The sequence below is a fragment of the Pseudophryne corroboree genome, chromosome 8, assembly GCF_028390025.1.
Source record: "Pseudophryne corroboree isolate aPseCor3 chromosome 8, aPseCor3.hap2, whole genome shotgun sequence".
Lineage (NCBI taxonomy): Eukaryota > Metazoa > Chordata > Amphibia > Anura > Myobatrachidae > Pseudophryne > Pseudophryne corroboree.
The window spans coordinates 69,692,925-69,706,493 of NC_086451.1; the positions used below are offsets into that span (position 1 = coordinate 69,692,925).

At 46.5% G+C, this 13,569-nt stretch overlaps 1 protein-coding gene across 1 annotated transcript in view; it reads right to left on the minus strand.

Annotated features, from left to right (window-relative positions):
* The window catches only part of ABCD1 (ATP binding cassette subfamily D member 1), a 138,860-nt gene that overhangs the window by 75,163 nt on the left and 50,128 nt on the right, over positions 1–13,569 (minus strand). Inside the window, exons 2-4 of the mRNA XM_063936599.1 lie at positions 9,910–10,090; positions 8,448–8,590; positions 6,241–6,409 (exon numbers count right to left, since the gene is read on the minus strand). Coding sequence (XP_063792669.1) covers positions 6,241–6,409; positions 8,448–8,590; positions 9,910–10,090 — 493 coding nt within the window. The remainder of the gene's footprint in view (positions 1–6,240; positions 6,410–8,447; positions 8,591–9,909; positions 10,091–13,569) is intronic.

Genomic DNA, 13,569 nt, shown 5'->3' on the forward strand with positions numbered 1-13,569 from the left:
ACTGGATTCCAGACAGATGTGCTAGCAATGCTACACAATGGGGCAGCTGTCCCCAATCCAGGCCCTGCCCTTGGTACTGACTACTGTTTGCTTATGACGGGACTGGTGATAGACGGTTCTGGCATCCATGGAATGGGTGGAATTACAATTACACTAATAAAACTATTGCAGGCGTATAGCATCTTCTACATTCACTTTATTACATAGAAACATAGAATCTGCTGGTGGTTCAGAACCACTTGGCCCATCTAGTCTGCCCTTCGATAGATAGATAGATAGATAGATAGATAGATAGATAGATAGATAGATAGATAGATAGATAGATAGAAAATAAGTAGATAGAAGGTAGGTAGTCCGATCCGATAGATATATAGATAGAAGCTAGGTAGATATAGGACTATAGAAGGCACAGTAACAAACATGCAGCCACTAAAACACAGAGAGTGGATGCTCTGTACACAACAAGCTCCAACATCAGCTCTATACACAACAAGCTCCAACATCAGCTCCAGGCTGTGCTCTATACACAACAAGCTCCAACATCAGCTCCAGGCTGTGCTCTATACACAACAAGCTCCAACATCAGTTCCAGGCTGTGCTCTATACACAACAAGCTCTAACATCAGCTCCAGGCTGTGCTCTATACACAACAAGCTCCAACATCAGCTCCAGGCTGTGCTCTATACACAACAAGCTCCAACATCAGTTCCAGGCTGTGCTCTATACACAACAAGCTCCAACATCAGCTCCAGGCTGTGCTCTATACACAACAAGCTCCAACATCAGCTCCAGGCTGTGCTCTATACACAACAAGCTCCAACATCAGCTCCAGGCTGTGCTCTATACACAACAAGCTCCAACATCAGCTCCAGGCTGTGCTCTATACACAACAAGCTCCAACATCAGTTCCAGGCTGTGCTCTATACACAACAAGCTCCAACATCAGCTCCAGGCTGTGCTCTATACACAACAAGCTCCAACATCAGCTCCAGGCTGTGCTCTATACACAACAAGCTCCAACATCAGCTCCAGGCTGTGCTCTATACACAACAAGCTCCAACATCAGCTCCAAGCTGTGCTCTATACACAACAAGCTCCAACATCAGCTCCAAGCTGTGCTCTATACACAACAAGCTCCAACATCAGCTCCAGGCTGTGCTCTATACACAACAAGCTCCAACATCAGCTCCAGGCTGTGCTCTATACACAACAAGCTCCAACATCAGCTCCAGGCTGTGCTCTATACACAACAAGCTCCAACATCAGCTCCAGGCTGTGCTCTATACACAACAAGCTCCAACATCAGCTCCAGGCTGCGCTTTACACACAACAAGCTCCAACATCAGCTCCAGGCTGCGCTCTATACACAACAAGCTCCAACATCAGCTCCAGGCTGTGCTCTATACACAACAAGCTCCAACATCAGTTCCAGGCTGTGCTCTATACACAACAAGCTCCAACATCAGCTCCAGGCTGTGCTCTATAAACAACAAGCTCCAACATCAGTTCCAGGCTGTGCTCTATACACAACAAGCTCCAACATCAGCTCCAGGCTGTGCTCTATACACAACAAGCTCCAACATCAGCTCCAGGCTGTGCTCTATACACAACAAGCTCCAACATCAGCTCCAGGCTGTGCTCTATACACAACAAGCTCCAACATCAGCTCCAGGCTGTGCTCTATACACAACAAGCTCCAACATCAGTTCCAGGCTGCGCTTTACACACAAAAAGCTCCAACATCAGCTCCAGGCTGTGCTCTATACACAACAAGCTCCAACATCAGCTCCAGGCTGTGCTCTATACACAACAAGCTCCAACATCAGCTCCAGGCTGTGCTCTATACACAACAAGCTCCAACATCAGCTCCAGGCTGTGCTCTATACACAACAAGCTCCAACATCAGCTCCAGGCTGTGCTCTATACACAACAAGCTCCAACATCAGCTCCAGGCTGTGCTCTATACACAACAAGCTCCAACATCAGCTCCAGGCTGTGCTCTATACACAACAAGCTCCAACATCAGCTCCAGGCTGTGCTCTATACACAACAAGCTCCAACATCAGTTCCAGGCTGTGCTCTATACACAACAAGCTCCAACATTAGCTCCAGGCTGTGCTCTATACACAACAAGCTCCAACATCAGCTCCAGGCTGTGCTCTATACACAACAAGCTCCAACATCAGCTCCAGGCTGTGCTCTATACACAACAAGCTCCAACATCAGCTCCAGGCTGTGCTCTATACACAACAAGCTCCAACATCAGCTCCAGGCTGTGCTCTATACACAACAAGCTCCAACATCAGTTCCAGGCTGTGCTCTATACACAACAGGCTCCAACATCAGCTCCAGGCTGTGCTCTATACACAAGCTCCAACATCAGCTCCAGGCTGTGCTCTATACACAACAAGCTCCATCATCAGCTCCAGGCTGTGCTCTATACAAAACAAGCTCCAACATCAGTTCCAGGCTGTGCTCTATACACAACAAGCTCCAACATCTGTTCCAGGCTGTGCTCTATACACAACAAGCTCCAACATCAGCTCCTGGCTGTGCTCTATACACAACAAGCTCCAACATCAGTTCCAGGCTGTGCTCTATGCACAACAAGCTCCAACATCAGTTCCAGGCTGTGCTCTATACACAACAAGCTCCAACATCAGCTCCTGGCTGTGCTCTATACACAACAAGCTCCAACATCAGCTCCTGGCTGTGCTCTATACACAACAAGCTTCAACATCAGCTCCAGGCTGTGCTCTATACAAAACAAGCTCCAACATCAGCTCCAGGCTGTGCTCTATACACAACAAGCTCCAACATCAGCTCCTGGCTGTGCTCTATACACAACAAGCTCCAACATCAGCTCCAGGCTGTGCTCTATACAAAACAAGCTCCAACATCAGTTCCAGGCTGTGCTCTATACACAACAAGCTCCAACATCTGTTCCAGGCTGTGCTCTATACACAACAAGCTCCAACATCAGCTCCTGGCTGTGCACTGTACATAGCAAGCTCCAACATTAGCTCCTGGCTGTGCTTTATACACAACAATCTCCAACATCAGCTTCTGGCTGTGCGCTACACACAACAAGCTCCAACATCAGCTGCTGGCTGTGCGCTACACACAAGCTCCAACATAAGCTCCTGGCTGTGCAGTATACACAACAAGCTCAAACATCAGTTTCAGGCACAGCACAGTAAGCTCCAATAAATCAACATCAATTTCTGGATGTGTGCTGTGCACTGCAAACATTGATTCCAGACTGTGCTCTATGAGGGCAATTCCAAGTTGATCGCTGCAGGAAATTTTTTAGCAGTTGGGCAAAACCATGTGCACTGTAGGGGGGGGCAGATATAACATGTGCAGAGAGAGTTAGATTTGGGTGGGTTATTTTGTTTCTGTGCAGGGAAAATACTGGCTGCTTTATTTTTACACTGCAAATTAGATTGCAGATTGAACTCCCCACACCCAAATCTATCTCTCTCTGCACATGTTATATCTGCCTCCCCTGCAGTGCACATGGTTTTGCCCAAATGCTAATAAAGTTCCTGCTGCGATCAACTCAGAATTACCCCCTATATACAGTTCACTCCAATACTCCAACATCAATTCCAGACTGGATGCTATATTTAGTGAACATAGGTTGTGCACTGCTCCCAGCAAGACTCTATAACCAGTGCCATGCGGTGCGCTATATACTGCTAAGGCTGGAAATACTAAGATTTCATCATCTATCTCAGGCTGCACGCAAGACCCTATTAACCTGCCTCCTGTGTCTTCTGTACTCACCAGCCTGTGCTATCTGCTTCTTTACCAATTTAGGTCTTGTTAAATTAGAGACTTGGGGGTCATTCCGAGTTGATCGCTAGCTGCATTCGTTCGCTGTGCAGCAATGAGGCAAAAAAATGGCACTTCTGCGCATGCATATGCGGCGCACTGCGCACGCGCGTCGTACAACTGCAACGAACAATGTAGTTTCACACAAGGTCAAGCGAAGCTTTTCAGTCGTACTGCTGGCCGCAGAGTGATTGACAGGAAGAGGGCGTTTCTGGGTGTCAACTGACCGTTTTCAGGGAGAGTTTACAAAAACGCAGGCGTGCCAAGAAAAACACAGGCGTGGCTGAGCGAACGCAGGGCGTGTTCGTGATGTAAAAACAGGAACTGAACAGTCTGAAGTGATCGCAAGCGCTGAGTAGGTGTTGCGCTACTCTAAAACTGCACAAAAAAAGTTTGCCGCCGCTCTGCGATCCTTTCGTTCGCACTTCTGCCAAGCTAAAATATACTCCCAGTGGGAGGCGGCATAGCGTTTGCACGGTTGCTAAAAACTGCTAGCGAGCGAACAACTCGGAATGACCACCTTGGAGCCTAATTCAGAGTTGTTCGCAGCAGTAAATTTGTTAGCAGTTGGGCAAAACAATGTGCACTGCAGGGGGGGGGGGGGGGGGGGACAGATAGAACATGTGCAGAGAGAGTTAGATTTGGGTGGGGTGTGTTCAAACTGAAATCTAAATTGCAGTGCATAAATATAGCAGCCAGTATTTACCCTGCACAGAAACAATATAACCCACCCAAATGTAACTGTCTCTGCAAATGTTACATCTGCCCCACCTGCAGTGCACATGGTTTTGGGTGGTCATTCAGAGTTGATTGCTCGCTAGCAAGTTTTTGCAGTGTTGCGATCAGGTTAAAACTCTGCAAAACTGCGCATGCGTATGCACCGCAATGTGCAGGCGCGTCGTATGGGTGCAAAGAGGATCGGTGCTGGGCGATGGATTTAACAAAGAATCCATTCGCACAGTGGATCGCAAGGAGATTGACAGGAAGAGGGCGTTAGTGGGTGTCAACTGACCGTTTTCTGGGAGTGTTTGGAAAAATGCAGCAGGCGTGTCCAGGCATTTGCAGGGCGGGTGTCTGACATCAATTCAGGGACCGGACAGGCTGAAGTGATCGCAGCGGCTGAGTAAGTCCAGAGCTACTCAGAAACTGCACAAACTGTTTTTGTACCGCTCGGCTGCAAAGGCGTTCGCACACTTGCAAAGCGAAAATACACTCCCCCATATGCGACAAAGTTGCTGCTGCGATCAACTCCTCCCCTTTATTTCAGAGACTGGTCTAGTTTATCTCATTACTCCAGGCACAAGGCGGCTCTGCAAACTACTCTGCATTCTGCCTCCCATCCATATTACTACTAGCTTCATCAAGCCACCTACAGTAGCACCATACACTATCCTAACACAGAAGTCAGAACCTAGGGTTCCTTACCCGTGTCAACTAAACCCCAAACGCTGACAGAGGTTACTTGTATTGAAAATGTTTTTTTGCATTTACAATAAAACGTTTTTGCTTCTATAAAATTGGTAGCTGTATTGTTTTGCTTGATAGCTCATAATACATGGATAGGGTTCAGCTGTGCAATGTTCTGCAATTTTCTCTCTAGCAATACTCTGTTGCTTAGTGAGGTCTGGTGGGATATATAACGAATGGTACTGTCTAAGATATAATTTGTTCCTGTCTTGATAATCCCCCAGTGTCATGGGATAGTCTCTTACACAGAGGTGGGAAGTGGTTTCTCCTCTGCATCTATATGGCGGAACCTGGTTTATGCTTCTGCCTGCATGGCTTCGCTATCCTCAGTCATGAATAACCATGAATATTAATGGGAGTGACCGAAACATGAACAGATCGGAGCATGCTCAGTGCGCTCCTAAGACCAATCATGTGAAATCACCAATAGTCTATACTGTACTTTCATCCTACTGCATCGCCCACTGCATTCTTCATCAGCTGTCTGCTCCTGGACTGTATTGTTTTCAATATACTGGCCGATATTCTGGGATGGTTAGGGAAAGGTTGCTGCACCAGCCACGATCTCCCTGGAGTCTTAAGGCCCATATAGACGGGCCGATGCGGGAGAGATGTGTGCTGAGCGAACTGCTCAGCACACATCTCTCCCGCCGCTCAGCACAGCGCGATCTGTGCTGAGCGTGCAGGGGCAGCGCTCATTTCACCCAGCGGGTGAAGTGAGCGACCCGCTAGATTGGCCTTACTAGCACCAGCGATAGCGATGTGCGGGGCTGCGCATCGCTATCGCTGTAGGGGGTACACACGGAGCGATAATGCTCAAATTCTAAGCAATCTAGTCAGATTGTTTAGAATATCGCTCCGTGAGTACCCCCCTTTACTGAAACCCTATGTATAGATAATATTTACTAACAGTATACATTTACACCTGTATCTTACCTTTTATCTCAAGGGGCCCTTCAATGCGAATCCCATGCTGGATAACATCTTTGTTCTTGGCATCCACTTCTTCCAGTTCTCCCGTGCGTTTGTAGACACCTTTCTGCACATCCTGGAACACTTCGAACATATCATGGACTCGTGCCGTGTAGCCAGCCAGCTCAGTTACCTGTCAGCAGTACACAGTTACACTTCCCATCAGTACAAAGTATATACACTTATAGCCAAACATATCTACTCCCTACTCCCTGTGTCGTGATATGTGGATTTGTAAGATAAAAGGCGATTATCTGGTTTTATAAGCAGTTTAACGCCTTCACTGCTGAGGCTTCTTCCTACCCTTGTGCTAAAACTCCTTCGGCTGGTGGCACAGCAGTACCAGCTCAAATCATACTTGGTCATCAAGACTTTGCATTAACCAAAATTACTACTGGTCTCACAAGACTGGCATGAACACTGGTTTCCAAAAAGCGGAGGGGAGAAAAACAAAAACAAAAAGTTTTCCGCGCATCAACTAAATAAAAGTTTTGAAAATGATCACAAAACATGGATTACCTTGTGGAAAAGCTGGGTGTCTTCTGAAACAAATTAGGAGTTGGAGATATTTTTCCTTTCAGCAATCTGCTATTGAGGTATTGCAATGCAACAAAGAAAACAATGGGCCTCATTCAGCGATAGACGCAGTGAAACATTGTTGCTACGTCTCTGGACGCAGCAGTGATGCTCAAGTATTCTAATTAGTGATGAGCGGGTTCGGTTTTACTCGGTTCTCAAAACGGCATCTTATTGGCTCACGGATGTCACGTGTTTTGGATAGCCAATAAGATGCCGTTTTGAGAACCGAGTAAAACCGAACCCGCTCATCACTAATTCTAATGCAGCTGGAGGCATCTGTAGGAAAAAAAGACACCACTGCATGCAGCGCTAATCTGAGTGCTGTGCCCAAAGATGCAGCATCAGATCAACATCGTGACCATCGGTGAACACAGCCCTCAGATATCTGAGTAAGCCCCAGCAGACTGAGCTCCGGAACGTCTCTGTCGGGACCAAAAAATCTGCATCCAAAGATGTAGAGCTTGGCCACGCCTACAAAATGGGGAGCAACCTCACCTCCCGCTTTGTAGAACAGTCCCCGTCACCGCTTTCGCTCAACCTCAAACGTCACAGCATGTCAATCACGCTGCGGCTAAGGGGAGAACGTGAGCAATCACCCACATGACTCGTTCGGTGCTTGCGCAGACACCACAAACCTTGGAGATGTCTGAGGAAGCTGCTTAGAACACTGGTGAAGCAGAGAAACGCGTTACGCGTTACAGTACTAAAAGAAGCCCGGTGTCCACACACAGCCGGAGTTACAGAGCATTTGATTGGTTCGGATCGGATACTGTAATTTGCATGGAATATTCCTCCTATTAGCTGCACTGAAATGGAAAACTAGCAGCTGGAGGTAAGAGAGGACCTGCATTCTCCTGTGGAGTTGGATTGCCATTCACACACAGCGATTGAAACTTTGCACAGCCTTCTACATATGACATATTAAACAGGATCTATATCAATTTAAGAACAAAGGAACCGTTGGGACTGTGAACAACAAATGACACATTTTCTCATCAGTGGATTTTCTGCGTGCATATCATGGCTTGCCACCTATTAGGTTTTTAGTATTCTTGTATGATGCATTTTAATATTGTCATTTAATGGTGTTAATGTTTTATATTTTCAATTGATTGTGAATAAATATTTTTTTAATTTGAGCAGCGCCTCCTGTGGAAACCCCAAAAAAGTTTTAAACGTTGGAGATGCATGGAAACCATCGGGCCCAATATTCACATGGTTTTTAATTTACGTCAGTCAGCAAGTTTTTTTTAAAACTATTTTTGGTGGAGACATTTTTGTACACCGATTCCAAAGTAAAAGCAGGACTCTTTTCCACTGAGAAACGCGTGGCGCTCTGACGCTGTCATGGTGATGTAGAGCATGCCACCTGTGAGTTCTCTGCATGCGTTGGTTTTACAACTGAAGCACTTCTCATGTGACAAGGAGACCGTGTCCTTCCTCTATTGCATTGCATCACCAGTCTAACATTCCTGTGCAATGCTATCTCTAAATTGTAGGTAGCCCTGATGGCAATGGGTACATAGCAAAATGTAACAAATGTGGATGAAATGTAAAACATGATCACCTGGCGATCAGGACGTGCGACTTACCTCTTTATAAGAAGACATCACTCTCTCTATGGCGTCGGCCGCAGCAGTCAGAAGATTCCTTGCTGTGGTGAAGGCCTCAGCACGTTCACTTACTAGATCCTCTTCCTTCTTTGCCATCGCTGCTTTTTTCACTTCCTCTGAATCTGATGCACAAAAAGTAGAGCAAAAAGTAGGAGAACTACGATTATATACGGCCGGTGTCAGTCTATAGGGTTCATTATGGCAGAAGATCATTATTTAGTATTTTTTCAAACAAAGTGGACATTGAGTGGTATCTGTGGTCTATAGCCAGGCAGGAGGCATAATTCTGTGGAAATGGCTGAAGCCCAGGAGAACGCAGCCTGACAGTTCACTAGGAACCTATGACATAAATGGGTGCAACCGGTTCCTACTGACATAGATGGACTGTAGTGAAATATTGGTCCAGTTCACAAACGGCTGCATTATTGTTATCTACTATGTGTAGCAGACTGTTCAAGGGATTTTAAACTTGAAATTGAACTGGCTCATCAGGAAAGCAATTCTAGCAGCAGTCATCAAAATATGCGACATTGTTTAAGGAACTGTGGGGCAGATGTACTGTATTAAGCCTGGAGAAGTGATAACGCAGTGATAAAAGGAAGATGGTAACGCACCAGCCAATAATTGGGGTCGATTCAATTCTCTGACAGTTGAATAGCGCCGTGAATTAGCTCCCGTCGCTATTCAATTCAGCTCATGTTAAGTCGGCAAATGTCCATTCTCCCGGACTTAACAGGTTGATGTGTCGGGAGAACGGGCATTTTCTGACTTATCTCCCCGGCGCGATGCTGATTCCCGACAGAATCAGCCTCGCGCCAACCGCGCGGTAGCACTTTTGTCGGATTTCCTCTCGCATTCCCCGGGGGCGAGAGAAGAATTCCCAACAATTGTCACTTGGCGCCGTATTGAATAGCACCGGGAGCTAGTTCCCAGCGCTATTCAACTGTCGGAGAATTTAATCGACCCAATTATGGGCTTGAAAAATGACAGTTCCGAGCTGATCTGAGCAGGACAAGGGGAGAAGTATCAAGCATTGGCCAGAGATAAAGTACCAACCAATCAGTTCCTAACTGCCACGTTATAGGCTGTGTGTGAAAAATGACTAAAACTGATTGGTACTTCATCTCTCTCCACTTTATCACTCTCCAAGACTTCATACAACTCCATCTAACTGTGGCTGGGTACATTTACCAGGGCACCAGGCTGTGCTGGAAATGCGGGCCACATTTGGGTTCTCTAGGTGGGTAGGGTCTGGTGCACGGAAAAGGTCTCCTCTGTGACAAAAGGAGATGGAGCAGGAGAAGAGGAAAAGCTTGGGACTAACTCCGCAGATGCCACTCAAACCATCCTCATGTGCCACCTTGCAGCACTAGTGCCAAGAGGGTTGCTTACTCCTGAACTAGTATATTCTAATTTGTTACCACAACTCTTGGATCCTTACCATGCCTTGAGTAGCCAGTGGCTGTGATGATGGGTACTGCTACCATGACAAGGCCTGACGCGCTCCACACGTATTTCATCAGGAACTGTTCCAGCATCACATACCACAGCCTCTCCAGCAGGATGATGTTTATCTGCGAGGACAAGTCCTTGTAGCATTGCTGCAGAAGGGACATTTCTATCTGGAAACAGGAACATTAAGAACGTCACAAAGAAGAACAGAAGAAATCTGAGCACGAGGCAGCACAAAGATGAGAATGCAAATCATGCAAAACCTCATTATGCACATAAACCAGTGCACTGATCCTAGGTACCGCCTCCCTTCTGGATATTAGAGCTGCAAGTTATTTGGTGGGAGCTAATATCCTGCTTGGCCATCGGTAGTTCACTACTGGCAGGGCCTCCCATGGTGGACAGGCATTAGAAGACAAACCACAGAAGAAAGGCCTCGGAAACTTTATTGTCACAGTGCTGCCGGACCCTGGCGCATACTTACCGGGGTCCGGCAGCGCAGGTCTCCGGCTCCTAAAGCAGGGAAGTGGGTGAGAAATCCCCGGCAGCTGCTGCTATAGTTCTCTTCTGCAGCCATCCTTCTCTGGCTGCAGCGCCACTTCCTGTTATGCGGGCGGCTCCCATAGGGAAGCGTGACCTGCTCAGTGCCGTGTTTAAATAGCTAGGCGCTCCAAATATGTAATGTCACATTGGTGTCCAATTTGAATCTCCAACTATAAAAGGAAGTCCCTGAGTATACTCCTGTGCCAGAGTGTAGGCTCCCTTACCTAGCTACAGCGTTGTAGCCTCTGTGTTTGTGACACCCTGTGCTCCGCTCCCAATTCCTGCCTTCCCTGTGCCTCATCCCCAGTTCCTGCTGTCCCTGTGCTTGTTCCCAGTTCCTGCCTTCCCTGTGCTGGTGAGAATAAAAATATGGTAATGTATGGGAGCAAGGGACAATGAACCATTTGCTCCCAAACAGTTGGTGAAAATGTAAAAACTCTAACAATAAATGCATTTTTTTTTTTTAAATAGACATGTTATTTATTTGTTCTGTTATCTTTGTTATTATTAATGTACTACAGTGCTCTGCAGCAGGGGATAGTGAGGGGAACAGGTCACACATACAGACGTGTCCTCTTTCAGCCTTACTGCATGGCGTACGTAGAGCGGCTTCTGAGTGCCAAGATTTGTGGGTACGAGTGTACGCATGAACCAGCGAACCATTCACTTCAACCGGAGAGCTGTGGCTGACGGACGACCGCAGTCTCCCCGCGGCATTGCACACCTGCAATACGTATGCATCGCGGATGCGAACACCACAACAATACAACAGGACATACAGTAATGTACCTAATGGAATTGGTCATGTTAGAGGGTATGCTAAAAAATATGGCCTTAGGGCAGTGGTTCTCAAACTGTGTGCCGTGGCACCCTAAGGTGCCTACGGACAATTGCAGGAGTGCCCTGGGTTGGTGGTCTAGGACCAATTATAATTATAGATAAATTAGTCTGCAAATCCAGTGCTGGTGGCTGTCAATCATAAACCATGTGGACAAACAGAAGCAAATCTCGTCCCTCACCACACAATTAAACCTAAAGATGACATATAGACACAATTTATTTCATATAAAAATTCTGATAATCTAGGGCACCGTGATAAAAAAAAGTCTGAGAACCACTGCCTTAGGGGTATTTTATGAATGGAGTGGTACTTTGTAGGAGGGGGCTGAGCAGACAGATCAGCAATAACATGGCTAACATGATTTTTATATTCCTGCAGCACAAAACTCAGTATTATGCATGTCTGTGTCACTCATGGTCCAGGGGGTCTACAAGTCAAGGGGGAGAAAGGAGCCCATCCTGTCCATGATAATCTAGCCACATCAGTCTGCTGCTGACTTAAAATGAGTTTATTACGTATGTATATCTCCCAACTTTGTTTGGGCTTGCGGAGGGACAGCTGAAAATTAGGGGGCGTGGCCTCACAGTTAGAGAGCATGGCCTCGTGGGAAGTTATTAAACACTGTGGGGGTATGCTCAGCGCTCTGTGAGCAGCTGGCCATGACCCCAGTTCCTCTCTACAAATATACACTGTGCTAAGCAGAGCAGCAAGTGAGAGAGGGCCTCCCAAATCCCCCCTTTCCCCCCAACCATGGAACACTGCGGTCTTCAGGTGGGACAGAAGAACAGTGCCTGAAAAACAGGACTGTCCCACCAAAATCTGGACAGTTGGGAGGTATGCTTATGCCAACATATTTCACAAATGTTACTGGTATAATGTCCAACATGTCTGAGAACTGCGTCTACTATACCAAATAAGAGGAATTGTGCTGTACAAACTCAGGGGCGCTGCGGAGGGGGTCCTGGGTACTATATACATAGGACAGTTGGTGGGGCATGGGTCAGCTGCTTTGCAGTGTCGCTGTATTCAGATTCTGATCATTTTCTAGGATGCATGCAATACAGAAATGATAAAAAGAATCTGATTGGTTGCTTTGGGCAACATCACCACTTATCTTATTTGTAGAAGTTTAGTAAATTTACCCCTTAGACTCAATATGTGGAGAGAACATACAAACACAGCACCAACGTCACAATCAATGCTAACTCATGTTTGCAGCCGGTCATTAAAAAAACATTTTGGCCCGCATGGGTAGTTTTCTACCCATTTTCCAAGACTTTTTTTGAGGGATGGCTAATTTTGACCCAATTAAGAAAAATCAGGTGGAATTTTTTTTTTTTCCAGTATAATGAAAACTATATTGAAGTGCTGGGTAGAAAACTACCCACTTGGGCTGAATTGGGTTAAGCAGAATCCCACTATTATTATGGGGTTAACCACAATTATTTAGTATCACACGAATGCATTACAGAAGGACCACAGTAGCTATCTCCGGTATCTGCTGCGATACCTCCACTCCTGCCAGCAGCCGCAACCCCCATAGGCTGTGAGATTTACCTTTGCATTCCAGAGACTAGCCCACGCAGCTAACACCATCTAAAGATGGAGCTAGCCTGTTGTAGCCTATGGGTTACACTTTGCAAGAATCACCGGTAGAGGGATCCTCCGGAACCTACCCGGCAATGGCTGCCGTGCATACGTGATCAGCGGGACCTTGCATGCGCAGGAGTCCGCTTAAACTACGAGTCCACTACATCTGCGGTTGCTCGGTAATACATCCGGTTGGTATAATCGCATACTGCATTGTGATTCTGGGAGCTAGTATCACACCCAGATCGCATGGAGTACTGTATGTGAATCATGATAAACAGACCACGTGAGGGCAGGGTTCAGTGCACAACTAGGCCTCAGTTAGAAAGTGTATATTCCCTTCCAAGTATACTCAGCAGAAACACAATATAACTGAGGAAATCTGCAAGTCACACAGGATTTACACAATGTGACAATCAAGAATGACTAATGACCTGAATAGTTCTCCTTCCTCAGCCCACAGACCGGCCTGAAAGAAGAAAGTGCCATAATGAAAGATTTCTGTAGTCACGTGAATACTGTACACAGGACAGCGTAATAAAGTAATACTGGTCTAAAGAGCTTACACTTTTAGTGGTGTCTTGATGGCTGGAGAAGGTATAGCACACACAATAGCTACTACACAACATAGTTTGATAGAAGGAACATGGAATGACCTGAAAATGGAGCAGCTTA